This window comes from Hypanus sabinus, chromosome 13 (assembly GCF_030144855.1).
Source record: "Hypanus sabinus isolate sHypSab1 chromosome 13, sHypSab1.hap1, whole genome shotgun sequence".
Lineage (NCBI taxonomy): Eukaryota > Metazoa > Chordata > Chondrichthyes > Myliobatiformes > Dasyatidae > Hypanus > Hypanus sabinus.
In genome coordinates, this window is record NC_082718.1 from 58786450 (window position 1) to 58803336 (window position 16887).

Consider the following 16887-nt stretch of genomic DNA (forward strand, 5'->3'; position numbering starts at 1 on the left):
TCAACTGCAATGGTGTTTAGAGTATCAAATTAGTGGATGGTGGTGGTGATAGAAAAACAGGTGCATTTTCCTTCACACAGCTAAAAAAACAAAGTTAACTGATTTTTTTAAGAAGTTGCATATGCATTCAGTGCAAGTTCCTACAAAACAAGATGATTGGTGGAAAAATTGGCTATCCTGAAAACTTTAATTATACTTCAGTATCGATGGATGTGAGGGTTTAATTTTTTTCATTATAACTTCCCCCCACCCTGTAAATGAATCTACTGTGCTTTAACTTAAAAAACTGTGCATAAATTGAAATATGACAGCTCTGAGTGACTCTGATGTTGAGTAATATTTCAATGCCTAATTTGCCTAATTTTTCCTGGCAGCAATATTTCAATCAACACAGAAGAGATGCTCTCAGCAAGAACTGTGTGGATTTGAGTTCCAGGTAACTACTTGTTTGCTTAAGTTTTAAGGGTACTGTCAAGATGTAAATGAAATTGCAAATATCAAATTGCAACTTGATTATGCAACTTTGGATTTGTTGAATAAGCATTTAAAAATTCAGATTCTTGGGTTGTTGGGAGCAAAACTAGTGTGTAAGCAAATGGATACTGTGCCAGCTTTAGTTCTCTTGGCTTTCTTGTGTTGTTAGAAATGTATGTTCAAAGTAAAGTTATTATCAAGATACATATTCTATTCAATTCGTTTGTCATTGAACTGTACATGAATTCTCATGAATAGAGCCAAACTAGACAGTGTTACTCCAGGGTCAAGTTGCAAAGCACAGTACCAACAGTCACACAGCACAAAGCACACACAACATGTACAAGATAGCAAGCACTTGCAGCTATCAGTAAAATACAGCCATGCAATAGGAGTCCAAATTCAAGCCATCTAAACCGCAGGAATCTGCAGTCAACCACAACAGAGCTTGTCTTCTGCCGAGTAAACACTAGGGGTAAGGGGGGGGGGGGGAGCAGTACAGACTCCACACCACAATGTCCGAAAGGGTCTTGCGATCACAAAAAAAGCATCCGAGACAACCTCTTGCTATTTGACTGTAAGCCTCCTTTGACTCAGGCAGCAGCACAATGCACATTTCCTTCATTTTCCCCACCAACAATCAACTCGCTGATGGTGTAGACCTGCAGTACTTTAAGTTCTTAATGTTTAGCAGGATCTTATGATCATTTAAATGAGTGCAGCACCTTTTGTTGATCTCATAGAAGCCGCTGTGACCAAACTCACTGCCATCTTACCAGATATATATCACCGTATACTTCAGTAGAAAAGGAAATACAATAGAATCAATGAAAATTACACACACAGGTCGACAAACTACCAATATGCAAAAACATTTGTACAGAGCCCTGGTGAGACCACACCTGGAGTATTGTGTACAGCTTTGGTCTCCAGGGTTAAGGAAGGACATCCTAGCTGTAGGGGAAGTGCAGCGTAGATTCATGAGGTTAATTCCTGGGATGTCTGGACTGTCTTACGCAAAGAGGTTAGAGAGGCTGGGCTTGTACATGCTGGAATTAAGGAGATTGAGAGGGGATCTGATTGAAACATATAAGATTATTAAGGGATTGGACAAGATGGACAATAGACAATAGGTGCAGAGATAGACCATTTGGCCCTTCGAGCCTGCACCGCCATTTTGAGATCATGGCTGATCAACTACTATCAATACCCGGTTCCTGCCTTGTCCCCATATCCCTTGATTCCCCTATCCATAAGATACCTATCTAGCTCCTTCTTGAAAGCATCCAGAGAATTGGCCTCCACTACCTTCCGAGGCAGTGCATTCCAGACCCCCACAACTCTCTGGGAGAAGAAGTTTTTCCTTAACTCTGTCCTAAATGACCTACCCCTTATTCTCAAACCATGCCCTCTGGTACTGGACTCTCCCAGCATCTGGAACATATTTCCTGCCTCTATCTTGTCCAATCCCTTCATAATCTTATATGTTTCAATCAGATCCCCTCTCAATCTCCTGAATTCCAGCGTGTACAAGCCCAGTCTCTCTAACCTCTCTGCGTAAGACAGTCCAGACATCCCAGGAATTAACCTCGTGAATCTACGCTGCACTTCCTCTACAGCCAGGATGTCCTTCCTTAACCCTGGAGACCTATATTTGGAAATCTATATTTCCAGATAGAGGCAGGAAATATGTTCCAGATGCTGGGAGAGTGCAGGCTCGAAGGGCCGAATGGTCTACTTCTGCACCTATTGTCGAGTCCTTGAAAGTAAGTCTGTAAGTTGGGGAATCTGTTCCAAGTTGAGGCAAGTGAAGCTATCCACAATAGTTCAAGAGCCTAATGGTTGAAGAGTAATGCTTTTCGACATGGCCCATTCTCAGACAAATCTTTCTATCCCATTCTCTCCCATAGTTTTTTGTAGCCTGTTCTGTCTCACCTACTCAAATTGCCCTGATCCTCCTTGCTTATGCTAGCAGCAATTCACCATAGTCATTGAACCTGCTGGCAACAAGATAAGATGCTGGAGGAACTCAATGGGCGCGGCAGCATCTGTGAGGGAAGTAGGGCAGTTAACATTTCTCCCATCTTTTGTGTTGCTCCATATTCCAGCATCTGTGGTATCTGCCTGTCTTTTGTGATGTGGGTTGAAACCAGAGCACCTGGAGGAGAAAGTACAAACTCCACACCAGCTCCACTGGGAGTTGGGGGTTGAACAAGGGTCACAATGGATGTGAGACAGGGGCTCTACCCAGTGCACTATGGAACCATCGCTTTTACTGACACTCTGCCTAGAAATTGGAAAGGGAAACAAAACGTGCCCTGTGGTGTTATGAATAAACCATGAAGGATGGTCTGTGCATGTTTTGAAGTTTGTGTCCATTTCCTGAAGAAGGGTCTCGACCTGAAACGTTGACTGCTTCTTTCAACGGACGCTGCCCGACCTGCTGAATCCATCCAGCTTTTTTGTACGTCTTGATTTGACCACAGCATCTGCAGTGTACTTTGTGTTTCCTGTAATGTCTTCCTGACCCTTGCAAGATGGGAACTAAGCACTTCATTAATGTGCAACACACAAAATGTTAGAGGAACTCAGCAGTCAAGCAGCATCTATGAAGGGGAATAAACAGTTGACATGTTCAGCCAAAATCCTTCAGCAGGATTGGAAAGCAAGGGGGAGAAAGCCTGAATAAGGAGGTTGAGGAGGGGAAGTACAAGATGGCAGGTGATAGATGAAGCGGAAGGTGGGTGGGTTGGGGAGGAGGTTGATGTGAGAAGCTAGGAGACCATAGATGGAAAAGGACTGAAGAAGAAGGAATGTAATAGAGAGGAGAGTGGGCCATGAGATAAAGGGAAGGAAGAGGAGCACCAGAAGGAGGTGAGAAAAGGAGGAGTAAGAAAGGAGCCAGAAAATGGAATGGAAAAGAGAAATTACTGGAGGTTAGAGACAGTATGTTATGTACTGTAGATGTAATGATGTAATCTGTGCCCAGTGCTCATTAACTAGTGAGGCAAACTTGGTCAGAAAGTTGATCTGTCACTTTCAGTTACTGCTCTCAAATGGATTGTGACCCTTAAAGGTTGTGTAAGTAGGCAGCAGATTGCCTTTATACTTAATAATTACTTCCCTTTCCCTGTCCTCTGCCCAGCTGCAGCCATTTTAATGCACTCAGAACCTCCTTGCCCACCAGGCACCCACCCAGCTGAGACCTAAAATATTCAGGGTACGGAGTACGAGTCACAAAGTGTTGACCAGTGGCTTCAATGCCACCACCACCCACAGAGAGTTGCCTTGGTGTCACCGGTGACAGGGAGGGGTGCTTCTCCATCTGGAGACCCGTGCAGCACTGCTTCCCTTCCAACACACCACCCTGCAACAATCCAATTTCCCCAAATTTCTCTTCGACACCCCCTTTTTTAAATTACCTCCCTCATGTAACTATCTCTGTAAAAGTGCTGACTGAATTGGCATTTGTTGTGATAGTTGCCAGTTCATTGTTCAGTCTGTTTGAACACTCCTGAAGATGGAAATTGTGATAATGCCTCCAAACGTGGACATCGTAGTCATACAGCACAGGAACAAACCTTTCAGCCCAACACGTCCACACTGCGTGCGTGCGTGTGCATGTTACCCCTCAAATCCCCTTTGAAATTCCATCCTCTCATCTTAAATCTACGCCTCCTATTTACGATTATTAACAATGAAATGTACATTTATCTTGATTGCAACTGATTTGACATTGGAACTACTCATGGTGCAGGTTCAGTGTATCTGATGTAAATGGTTCAATTTTAAGTTGAATTTTCCTTTGCCTAATTTGGTGTTACAAATCTGGTTATAGTCATACAGCATGGCCCTTTGGCCCATCTAGTCCATGCTATACTATTACACTATTATTCTGGCTTGCCCTGCCATGGATTTGTGAAAAGGTATCTGTTGCCAGGTGTGTGACTCTGGTTAGGAATGGCGCAGGTGCCTCTAATGCAGTGAGCCAGCAGACTTTTGCATAGGTAAATGAACAGCATGTGCACTGTTTATTTCTCCAAGCAGATAATGCTGGCAGCAGCTGCATCCGGCAAACGTCTCCATCTCTGAAACAGGCGAGTTTCTTGTCTGCAAACCACAAGCCCGTGCTCCCTTTTACTGCCTGAGAACACTTTCATTGGAAGCTGTTTCCTTCCCCAGTGAGTGCAGTGCTGAGCACTGTGTAGACCTGCCACTTCTGTGTTAACAATTCCTCACCCACTCTCTCATTCTCATTCTCTGAAGTAAGCTTAACGCTCCACTTCATTGGTTCTAATTCTTTACCTTGTGCTTCGTCTTTTGTATTTGTTGTTCATCCATCCTGTTGGCCAATAACATCACTCATTTCTAGGATGTCTCATCCTGATTTCCAGAATTTTTTCCTACAATCCATGATATGAAAGGAGCTGAGGTCCTGTAGTTTTGTTCAGCCTATGCTTTGGAAAGATTTGCATACTTTTTAGGTGGAAGATGGAAGATCCTTCTATGCAGGGCATTAAATATTTGGGGATTTGCCACAATGCAGGATTATCCATAGTTTTCCCAGTATTGGTGTCAGTATCAAACACCATCACTGCTCCCTGGAGATGTGGGGAAGGCAGGTACTACACAGCCATTGAATCCCTCCTATCATTACCACTGCATCACTCAGTTGTTCTGTTCTTCAATTAATGCACTTAGACAGTCAAAGAATAAAACTCCCTGCCTTGACCTCATCTCTCAATTCATAAGTGTGATTTCCACCCCCCCCAAAGTAGCTCAATGTAACTTGCTACATGCCCCAAACAATACTGTAATGTACACACCCCATTTAATGGATGGTTCAAATCCCGCAGGAATTACCTGAACGTGGAACACTACAGAACAGTACAGGCCATTCGGTCCACAATGTTATTGCAACTCTATAACCTCAAAGATCAGTGTAGTCCTTCCCTCCTAAATAGCCCGACATTTGTCTGTCATGCATGCGGCTGTCTAAGAATCTCCCAAGTGTCCCTTGTGTATCTGCATCTAGCACCACTCCAGGCAGCTAATTCCACGCAGCCACCACTGTGTGTGTTTTAAAAAAAAACCTCTGACATCCCCCCCCCCCCCGTACTTTCCTCAAAATTCTGCACTTCATATTAGACCAGTCATAAAGAGTTACAGCACAGAAACAGACTCTTCAGCCCAACAAATCCATGCTGACCATCAATCACCCATTACTCTAATCTTGCATTAATCTCATTCCTTCCACATTCTCATTATCTCCTCACCCTGCCCTCCCCCTAGATCCTACCACTAGGATGACATGATTTACAGTGTAGCATTAACCTACAAAGTCTTTGGAATGTGAGAGGAAACTGGAGCAGCCTATAGAAGCCTACTTGGTTGCAGGGAGACTAGGCAAACAACAATGTTGCCCATTTTAATCCTTCTGTTGGAAATAGTATCAATCTCACACAGGGAGAAAACAAGGTGAAGGTGGATACATAAATTGTGGGTTATGAATTGTACAGAATGCAATCCTGTAACCCCAGCACCATGATCTAAATTTGAGTCTAAGGTTTGGCCTTTTATTGCAAGTGCCTGATTAGTGCTGATGCCCTCCAGACAGTTCATCATTCCTGTCAAAGCCTGGGGAATCTTGTCAAACTAGTTTCATGGATTTTTCTGGGTTACTGTCATCTCTCTTCCTGGTTATTTGCCCTGCCTTGGAGTATTGAATAAATGGCTACTGTCCTCTCATTAGAGACATCCAGAGCAGGTTCACAAGAATGAAAGGTTTAACCTGTGAGGATCATTTGATGGCTCTGGGTCTGTACTCAATGGAATTCAGAAGGATGAGAGGGAAGTGGGGTGGGGGGAGGTTATTTCATTAAAATCTACTGAATATTGAGAGGATACCCACAGCAGCATGGAGATGAGGCTTCATTTACTTCAGGCCACAGGAACAGGCTCTGATTGGATGTCATAATGCTGGCATTCATGATATTAATCCTTACAAATTCCCCCCATGGCAAACTTCTGCCCAGAACTTAGTGTAACACTTAAGAATCTTTATGGCTACCTGGACAAAGTACGTGCTTCCAGTAGGCACCACCTACACCAACCTGTCCAGGGCCCTCTTACTGTCTGACAGCATTGTCCTCTCTTCCCTCCTCTTGCCTCAAAGTCCATTCAATAGGTAGCAACTCGCCCCAGTAGGTGGAAGAGGTTGCTTGTATTGTAATATGTCTTTTTAAGAATTAGCATGCAAGTTTGCAGCTGCTAGTCCAGCGAGTTGTGAGAACTTCTAGTTAATCAGGAAAATATTCTGCATTGCAGCACTATCGTACAGGGAGCCCAAAAATAAACCACCTTATCCCTTGCAGAACTTCCACAGTGATTGAGTGACTAAGTTTCCAATTGTGAAGCAGCTCGAGCACGTGTGTGGACTAGGTTTACTTTGCTTGCTGCATCATTGCGCCAAATTATTCTGGTGTGCTTAGTCCATCGGCATCCCTTAGTGGACGCAGCATCTGAGTATGGTTGGAGTACAGCAGTGGTTCAGCCAGACTCCTCTATCTTGTCTGGTATACATAAGCAAATGCTGTGTCCTCTCTCCAGTGGCAGTTGCCTTTGCCACACCATCCCCAGAATAGGTAAAAATGTGGTATTTCCCACTTTCATAGAGACAGCTGCACATTTGATGTGGTCATTCTCAAAGAGAAACATTGGCTCATCTGGTTTATGCTCCACCAGGCTCTTTTCACCCAGCTTAACTGAACCTCATTAATACCACCGACATTTCCCTCTTATTTGCTTAGCTAACTTCCTCTAAAATTCATCTGTAGAAATCCCTCTGCAGCTTTTGTTCTGTAATTATTTCTATTTGGAGCTTGGGCTTGACTTGCAATTAGTAATGACTCAAGTAAGAAAACAAAAACGGGCATTAGGAATCTGAGATTTTAAAAACTGAAAATGCTGTAAACATTCACCAGGTGTGGCGGCATGTGTGGAGGGAGAAACAATTAAAGATTTCAGTTGAAGAGCTAATGGAGAGTAACAAGCTGCATTTAAATTGTGAAAAGGTTGAGGGATGGTTGAGGAGGACAAAGGTGATATCTGATGTTGAGGACTTGGTTGCTGTGGGGATAAGTTTTGTACAGGACATCTTCTCAGTGAGATAATAGGGGCAGTGAGGATTCAGATGAGTTGTAAAGTGTTGTGAAATGCAGGATTATGGGATGTCCTCATCATCAGTTTGTGCTAGTATAGGGAGAACAAGTGAAGCCAACAGAGATACTCCAGAGAAAATGATTCAAGTTTGTTTAACCTCAAGTTATAGCACATACTCTCTACTCAAAGCAACATCCAGGTAAATCAGTTGTGCACCCTTTCCAAAGCCTCCACATTCCTTCCTATAAGGGGAGTGGCTAGAGTTGAATTCAGTACTCCAGATATATATATATATATGCTAATCTTTTGTATACTGAGCCACATTCAAACAGTTATTTGTTCATTGTGTTTTATAGGATTGCTTCAATGTTTATATTCATTTTCTTTTTGCTTATTGTGTTTTTCTATGCTGCACAGATCTGGAGTTTCAATCATTTCATTTTCCATATTGAAAAATGACAGTAAACAATCTTGAGCACAGCTTCCTGACTCTTGAACTAATGTTTGACCTCCTCTTTGCTTTGTCTTATACTTACAGCCTATCCAGTCTTTCCTGATAATTGTATCCTTTCATTTTATGATGCAGTCATGGACTAGGGTGCTTGTTGCTGCTAAAGTGTGTGTGAGTGTCTTGTGTAATAACTCCATCCCTCCATCCAACAGACGGGAAGCTGTTGCAGAGAGCAGAGGCACGAAGTTGCCCAACCTAAAGGACAGACTGAAGCTCCTCGCCACACACTGCCATTTATTCAGCAAGGGGGGAACCATAGTTCAGTTACCATACATGCTCGCACACTGTTACTTGGTAAGCAAGAGTAGTAGTGAACTTGCAGTAGAAACTTGTGTATTTAACATGAAAGATTTGACTAAGCTGTTCTATAATCTTTTAAGAGAATTTAACTCTGGGTGATATATACTGTATGGAATTTATATTCAATATTTATATTCATGGCTCCTGAGTGTCCCAGAGTGATAGGAGAGAGAGATGATCATCTAGCCTCTACCATTCATTAAGGTTCTACCTCTGCTCCATTTTCCTGCATTATCCCCTATATTCCAGAATTCTTTTAATGCTCAGAAATCAATTAATCTGTTTTGAATAAACTCTATGCCTGATCAGTCAACTGGGAGAGAGAAAATTGGTCCCACTCAGGGCACAACACTCCCTCAGTATTTCTCTGGTATCTTTGTGTCCTGAGAGTGGGGCTTGAACTGTGGTGCTCTGGCTCCCCTCTACACAGAGCACATCACCACTTGGCAAAGCATGGGTTCATGGCACTTACCTGGCCCTCTGTTCAATCTGCAGGGAAACTCAATGTGCTTGAGAAACTCAGGTGAAGCCACTTCTGTGGGAGGAAAGGGTTGAAACCCTGTATTACAACTGAGACTGGAGAGGGGGAGATGGCCAGTATAAAGTGGAGAAGGAGAAAGAGTGCTGAGAGCAAGACAGGAACCTAAAGGGATTGGTGAACTGAGGGCGGGTGAAAGATCGTAGGGGAGGGGAGGCAGTAGAGTTGGGTGACAATGGCAGGTGGATGATCAATGGAGACAGACTGGGGGGGGGGGGGGTGGAAGAGGTAAGTGGGAGCCTGTTAAGTGAAGGTTAAAGATAGCTGTTGGAAGGAGATGAGCAGGAACACAAGATGCCACCAGTACTGGACTCTAAACCGAGGAGGAGAGAAGTGGGGGGGATCATCAAAGGAGAGGCAAATGGGACCGGAGCCAGATAGGGGCGAGGTGGGAAGGGAAACCTATGGTTCATGGAGATTTGTGATTGGGACCAGTTTAAAGTGTTGTGTGTCTCAGCATGTGACATTTTACCTGGTATTCGAAGACTGGTGTCAATCGGTTATCCATCAGGAGTAGAAAGCAGAATTGTTGCAGGTTGGTCAGTTGTTCGATGATGTATCTTATTGTTCTCCACCTGTAGGTAAACAAGTGATTGTGTGGTGTCGAGAAGGCAGTCATTGACAGGTAGCTTCACTAAACGACCATTGAAATCAGATTGCATCCCCGTTCATTACAAAACTTCAGTGACCTCTGCATTCAGTTTAAATTTCAGTGACTGTGCTTTGTTCCCTGGTCAAAGTCAAAGTAAGTTTATTGTCAAAGTGCTCGTCACCATGCACTAGCTTGGTGATCTTTTTCTTGCAGGCATTTACAGGCAAATAAAGAAATGCAATAAAATTTATGAAACACAAATAATAATTATTGGCAACAACCAGTGTGCAAAAGACAAATATGCAAATACTGAAAGAGGAAATAAATGCTGAGAACATGAGTTGTACTGTCCTTGAACGTGAGTCTGCTGATTGTGGAATCTGTTCAGAGTTGAAGTAAGAGACATTATCCACAGCAGTTAGAAGCCTGCTGATTGCAGGGTAATAACTACAATATTGGACTGTGGCAAGGTCACTGCCATTTCATTCTTAGGCAGTGCCTCAGGATGGCAAATTACTAAAGTTCGCTCCGGTTCTGAGGTGTCTGAGATCAATGTGGAACCTATGGATTCCATTCACAGACAATGCAGGTGGACATTTAGTGAAGTGATGTACCTCTGCCATTATGTGGGGCTTTTGTGTGCTCTAGGTGCACAACCTCAGGAATCCATAACGCCCCAATCTCCACCTCCTCCGTCGAGCCCCCCCCCCCACCCTGATCTTTTCCTCTGTCGCCCTTCTGCACCCCACATCCACCCCTCCGTCTCCACTCCAGAGACACAAAGTTGCCCAGCCTGAAGGACAGACTGGTCCACTGGTTTCTTCCCATCTATGATTTAATGATTGCTTAGGGGGCATCGCATTGAAACATATTGAAATGCTTAGATAGAGGGGACATTCAGAGGATGTTCCCAATAGTGGGCACAGCCTCAGAATGCAAGGATACCCTTTTAGAATAGAGATGAGGGGGCATTTCTTTAGCCAAAGGGAGGAGAATCTGCAGAATTCATTTACCACCGACAGCTGTGGAGGCCAAGTTATTAGGTATATTTAAAGTGGAAGATGATAATAAGTGGTTGTTTAATAAGGGCATCAAAGGCTATGGCAGTTGCAGGAAAATGGAGTTGAAAGGGAAAATAAATCAACCATGGTTGAATAGTGGGGCACTTAATTGTGCAAATGGCCTAATTCTGCTCCAATGTTTTATGGTGTTAGAGAATAGTGTTTGTGCTTGTACGATTGCCACTTTAGCAGGTGTGTTGACAGAACAGAGATGAAAAGGAAGTTCATTAACCAAAGGGTGGTGAATCTGTGGAATGCATTGCCACAAATGGCTGTGGAGACTAAGATATTGGGTGTTCTTAAAGTGGAAGTTGATAGATTCTTGGAACGGGATCAAAGGTGCAGACTCGAAGGGCCTAGTGGTCTACTTCTGCACCTATTGTCTATTGTTACAGGAAGAAGGCAGGAGAATGAGGTTGAAAGAGATAATTAAAGAATGATGGAATTGTAGAGCAAATGGCCTAATTCTGCTCCTATATCTTATTGTCTTGGAAACGGGCTCTCCAACTCATGGTGACCAAGATGTCCAATTTGTCCTATATCCCTCTGTTTAAAATGCCTCAGACAATTCCTGCAGCAGCTCATTCCAGATATGCACCACCCCCTGTGAAAAGTAGCCCTTCAGGTCTCTCTTAAATATTTTTCCTCTCACCTTAAACTTATACCCTCTAGCTTTTGCTTCCTTGGCGGGAGCGGGTGGGTGAGGTGGGGGAGGAGGAATGAGAAGGCTGTGACCGTGCCTCCCATCTATACCCCTCAAGATTTTATACACTTCTTCCAGACCGTAAGACTTGGGAACAAAATTCGGCCATTTAACCCATTGGGTCTGCTGTGTCATTTCATCATGGCTGATTTATTGTTCTTCTCAATCCCATTCTCCTGCCATCTCCCCATAACCTTTGATGCTCTGACTAATCAAGAACTTATCAACCTCTGCTTTAAATATAGTTGACTCGGCCTCCACAGCCATCTGTGGCAATAAATTCCATAGATTCACCATCGACTGACTAAAGAAATAATCCCACATCTTTGTTTTAAATGGATGTCCCTCTATTCTGAAGCTGTCCTAACTACAGGAGTGTTCTCTCCACATCAACTCTATCTAGGCCTTTCAATATTCAGTAGGTTTCAATAAGATATCCCTTCATTCTTCTAAACTCCAGTGAGCACAGGCTTCGATCCGTCAAACACTCTTCACATTAACCTTTTCATTTGTTGAATAATTCTTGTGAATTTCCTTTGAACCCTCTCTTTTCTTAAGCAAGGGGCTCAGAACAGCTTTCAAAACTCCAAGTGTGGTCTGACCAATGCTTTATAAAGTCTCAGCATTACATTCTTGCTCCTTTGTTCGAGTTCTCTTGAAATAAATGTGCACATTCCATTTGCCTTCCTTACCACCAACTTAACTTGCAAGTTAACCTTTAGGGAATCCTGCACAAGGTTACCCAAGTCCTTCTGCACCTCTAATTTTTGAATTTTCTTCCCATTTAAGGGTCACCCCTTAGTCTCCATTTCAAGGTGCAAAGTCCAAGCCATGAAGCTCCTCCATCTGTCTGCCCTTGGCCATCTTCTCTATTGTGCTCCAGGTGTAGTTATTCAGGGTCCTCATTTATGACTGTGGTACGTTGCCAAGTTTTTTTTGGTCTCCTACGTTTCCTCTGCACTTGAGGGGTTCAATGAAGAGCAGTCTTGATGATGGAGTTAACCTGTCTTCTCATCATGTGCCCAATCCATCTCCAACATTTCTGCAAGGTTTTCCATGTAGACTCTCTTATCCTTTCTTACAAGTCTCTTCACTTTCTTGGTATATGGAACATAGAACAGTACAGCACAGAACAGGCCCTTTGGCCCACAATGTTGTGCTGACCCTTAAACTCTGCCTCCCATATATCCCCCCACCTTAAATGCCTGCATATACTTCAGTGATTCAGTATATGCTTCAGTAGCTTCAATTATTTCTAGTTGAAGTTTCAGTTTAATACATGTTGACTTTGCACCTAACACTTCTTAACTTTTTGACTTTCTTCTAAGGCTGTCCGTATTTCCTGCTGTATCCATTGTTTGTTCTTCTGCCCAGCTCGGTATTCTAGACAAGATTTGCTGCTCTCTTTGAAGACTGAGGCAATTTGTTTCCACATTGTTTACAGACACATCCTTGTCTAGGTCTTGCAAGGCCTGGAATCTGTTCTTAAGCTGAATGGTAAATGAAGATCCCACACTGGTATCCTTCATCTTCTCAACATCAAATGTCTTTGGATATGTGTTCTGGTTCCAGGGCTTCTCAGCTTGAGATTCATCACTGTTACAACAAGGTGGTGATCATTTCCTATATCTGTTCGTCTCTTCACCTTTACATCCTACAAGGATCATTGCCACGTACCATTGATCATCAAATAGTCATTCTGGTTCTTGTCATGTACGTTGGCTGGAGCACCATGCTAATTTGTGGATTTCATTGAATGGAACAAGGGTCCCTCCTATGACTATTCTGCTCCTGGCATGGAATTCCACCAATCTTTCACTATTGCTATTTATCGTTCCATGTCCATGTGTGTCCATGAAGATAATGAAGTGTGAGTTGTTATTTCCCACTTTTGCATTTCAATCTCCCGAGATGATGATTATGTCATGGCGTGATGTTAACTCCTTCTCCGATTGCAGCTGTTCGTAGAAGGCGTCCTTTTCAATGTCACTATCATTAGCTGGAGCACAGCACTGGATCAGAATCATGTTCACTTGCTTCACTTTCAGCCTGATTCTCATCAGCCTACTTTTGATTGGCTTCCACCAGCAAGCACTACTCAATATCTTTTTTCAAAATAACAGCTACACCATAATGATGCTGACCATCTTCCCATTCTGGGTATAAAACTGCTTTGCCAGTTGCTGCCTTTGGTCTGCCAGACCCTGTCTATCTGTTTTCCCTGAGGCCAACTTATGTAGGTTGTAACAAGACATTTCTGCAGTTATTTGTGCTAGGCTTGTCAGTGTTTGTACAAGAATACAGCTGACATTACTCTTTTCCATAAATGCTGCCTGGCCTGCTGTATTTGTAATACTGGCCTCCAGTATTTGTGTGTGTGGCTTGAATTTCCAGCATCAGCAGATTTCCTTTTGTCAATGGTGTACAAGGTTCGTACATTCCAAAAACCAATTTTGGTATTGGTTTTTGTGATGTTCAGTGTTTCCTTCATTGTGCCAACAGCTTCCTCATGGTTTTCACTACTGTCAGTCATCCAAGTCCTGGGTGGAGACTCAGGAATACCGTCACACAGAAATAGAAGGATTGTTCATTGCTGATTGTTCATAACAATTTCTTTTTGACCAGTCAGGGTTGTTGGCCCTGAGCTGAAACCCTGAACCTGGAGGACTGGTGGACCACTCTTAGTCTGGCCTCTACCCTTTGTCCCTGTTTAGCATGGGTGACCCTACCAAGAATCAAAGCACAAGACTCTGACTCCACCCAACATAGTTCTTTGAGCCATTGAGACATGCAAGGCTCCAAACCCTATAACAAAATTGTTGTCTTGGAGTCTAACCTGCTTAGCTGTACCCTATAACCCAGGCTTTTGAGTCCAGACAAAATCCTCCTAGATCTCTGCACTTTCCCCAGCTCATTAGGTGGGATGGATTTTAGACTTATTCTTTATTAATCGTGCCAAGAGCAGTTCAGTCAACACTGGAGTATTGGTTTGCATTCTAAATCACTGCCATCAGACTTTTGAATGCTCACGAGGTACAACATTCTTTCTAAATTATGATGATGCAAGCCCTTGTATCAAAAATGTGGCATATTGTGTAAGAATGGAATTACAGCATTGCTGATCAATAAAGAAACTGGTTGTTGCAAAATTGGGATAAATTATCCCATGTTGCTCTGACTATTAAATACTGTGCTTTTTTAATTTGTATATTTTGCAAAAGTGGCAAAATAGTATGATGTGATCAAGCTCCTCTGTCCTTGAGATACAAATAATTCTTCCCTGTAACGCTTCCAAACTGCTGGAGAAACTCAGCAGGTCAGGCAGCATCAGTGGAAAGGAATAAGCAGTTTGTTTCTGGCCAAGACCCTTTATCAGGGCTGGGAAGGAAGGGGGAAGAAGCCAAAATAAGGTGTGAGGAGGGGAAGGATTACATGCTAGAAGGTGAGACAAGTTCCCAGGGAGCACATTTGGCAGTGGTAGCGAGCCTGGCAAAGCACATGATCGAAGAGTTGGTGCAGCAGAGACTACGAAGGGGCTTCCATGTGATTAACAGTACAGGTTTGACTGTTGTGTGAATGAACCTGTTGCTTAACTTGTGGAAATGAGCTCTGAAAAAATTAAAGGGGCAATTCAACTGAAATTAATTTTTCCCTTTCACAGCAAACAAAACCAGCTGAATACAGGTGAGCCTATTGAGCCCACACGGAGGGTGGGGGGTGGGGTGATGGCAATAATGAAGTTAAATTGTATTCTGAGATGCTTCAATCTAGACTATGTAGTTAGGGAACATAAACTCCAAATAATTAAATCAATCTTGAATCAGTGCTACGCTTAGTGATCATGAAAGATGACTGTTTACATTGGAAGGAAAATATTTGGTTCTCCAGTGAAGGAAAGAAAAAAAATCTACTGTTAATTTGTTTCATCTAGGTGTGCCTCAAGACTTATCAATATGGTTGACATATACAAACCGTTTGTAGTAACACACACAAAATGCTGGAGGAGCTCAGCAGATCAGGCAGCATCACCCATGAGAACATAAGGCTGATTAATTCTACTCCATCACTCCATCATGGCTGATTTATTATTCCTCTCAACTGCACTCTCCGGCCTTCTCCCTGTAACCTTTGACACCCTTATCAATCTCTGCTTTAACTATACCCAAAGACATGGCCTACTCACCCACCTGTGGCAAGGAATTCCACAGATTCACCACCCTCTGGCTAAAGAAATTCCTTATATCTGTTCTAAAGGGATGTTCTTCTAATCTGAGGCTAAGCCTGCTTGTCCTAGCTTGTCCTTCACTATAAGAAACATCCTCTCCATATCCATTCTATCTAGGACTTTCAATAGTTGAAATTCAAAACTCCAGTGAATAATCAAATCTTTTTACTATTTGTCATGGGGCTACTCTCTCCCCAAAATTAACCAAGGGAATCTCTTTGACACTTCTTCGAATGTCAGTATCTCCTTTCTTTGAAGAATGACTGAGGTTATATATAATACTCTAGGTACCGCCTGTACAATTGTAGCAGTACTTCCCCATTTCTAAACGCCAACCATCTACCTAACTAGCTGCACCTGCATGCTACCATTTTATCTCAAACACAATACCACAGATCCCTCTGTACTCATTTACCATTTAGATCTGTAGGTAGATTATACATACAGAAAGAACCTAGCCTAACCTTGCATTCTCCAGAACTTTCATTTCCCTTTCTCTCAAAAAGCAAGCGGTCTCAATTCCCTTTTAAACAGAATGGTTTTGATTCTGCCTTAATAGTTTTTAGAAGAGAATCCCACATTCTAACCTCCTTCCGTAGGAAGATATATAAATAAGCTTCTCTTTTTTAAATTCCTAAAGTTCACATGTATTTATATCCAATTAGTTAAAACTGAAAATACCTTGAAGCAGTTAAATACCACAGTAGGTGCAGTGTTGACTGGTTCAGTAATTGTTCCCAGTAATTTTGTGTTAACTGACAAACAGCATAAGAAATAGGAGCACTGTTAGGCTATTCAGCCCATCAAGTCTGTTCCATCGAACTATCATGGCTGATTTATTATCCCTCTCAACCCAATTAATCTGCCTTCTCCCTCTAACTTCGACACCCTGACTGATCAAAATTCCATCAACCTCTGCTTTAAATGACTTGGCCTCCACAGCCATCTGTGGCTATGATCCCCACAGATTCACTATCCTCTAGCTAAGGAAATTCCTTCTCATCTGTGTTCAAAAATGGCCATCCCTCTGAGGCAGTACACCCTTGTCCAAGACACTCCTACTATAGCGCACTTCCTCTTCACGTCCACTCTATCTAGGCTTTTCAACATTCAATCAGTTTCAATGAGATCCCCCATCATTCTTCTAAACTCCAGAAAGAGAAAAGTCCAGAACCATCTAATGTCTCAGTAATACATCCTCGCTTTTATTTTCCAGTCCTCTCAATGTTAATGCTAACATTCTATTTGCCTTACCACCTACTCAACCTGCAAGTTAACACTGAGAGGATCCTGCACAAGGAGTCCAAAGGCCCTTTACACCT

General features: G+C 42.8%; 1 protein-coding gene across 1 annotated transcript in view; it reads left to right on the forward strand.

Moving 5' to 3' along the window:
* Positions 1 to 16887, forward strand: part of lrmp (lymphoid-restricted membrane protein) — a 223699-nt gene that overhangs the window by 149383 nt on the left and 57429 nt on the right. Inside the window, exons 19-20 of the mRNA XM_059987688.1 lie at positions 375 to 436; positions 8299 to 8440. Coding sequence (XP_059843671.1) covers positions 375 to 436; positions 8299 to 8440 — 204 coding nt within the window. The remainder of the gene's footprint in view (positions 1 to 374; positions 437 to 8298; positions 8441 to 16887) is intronic.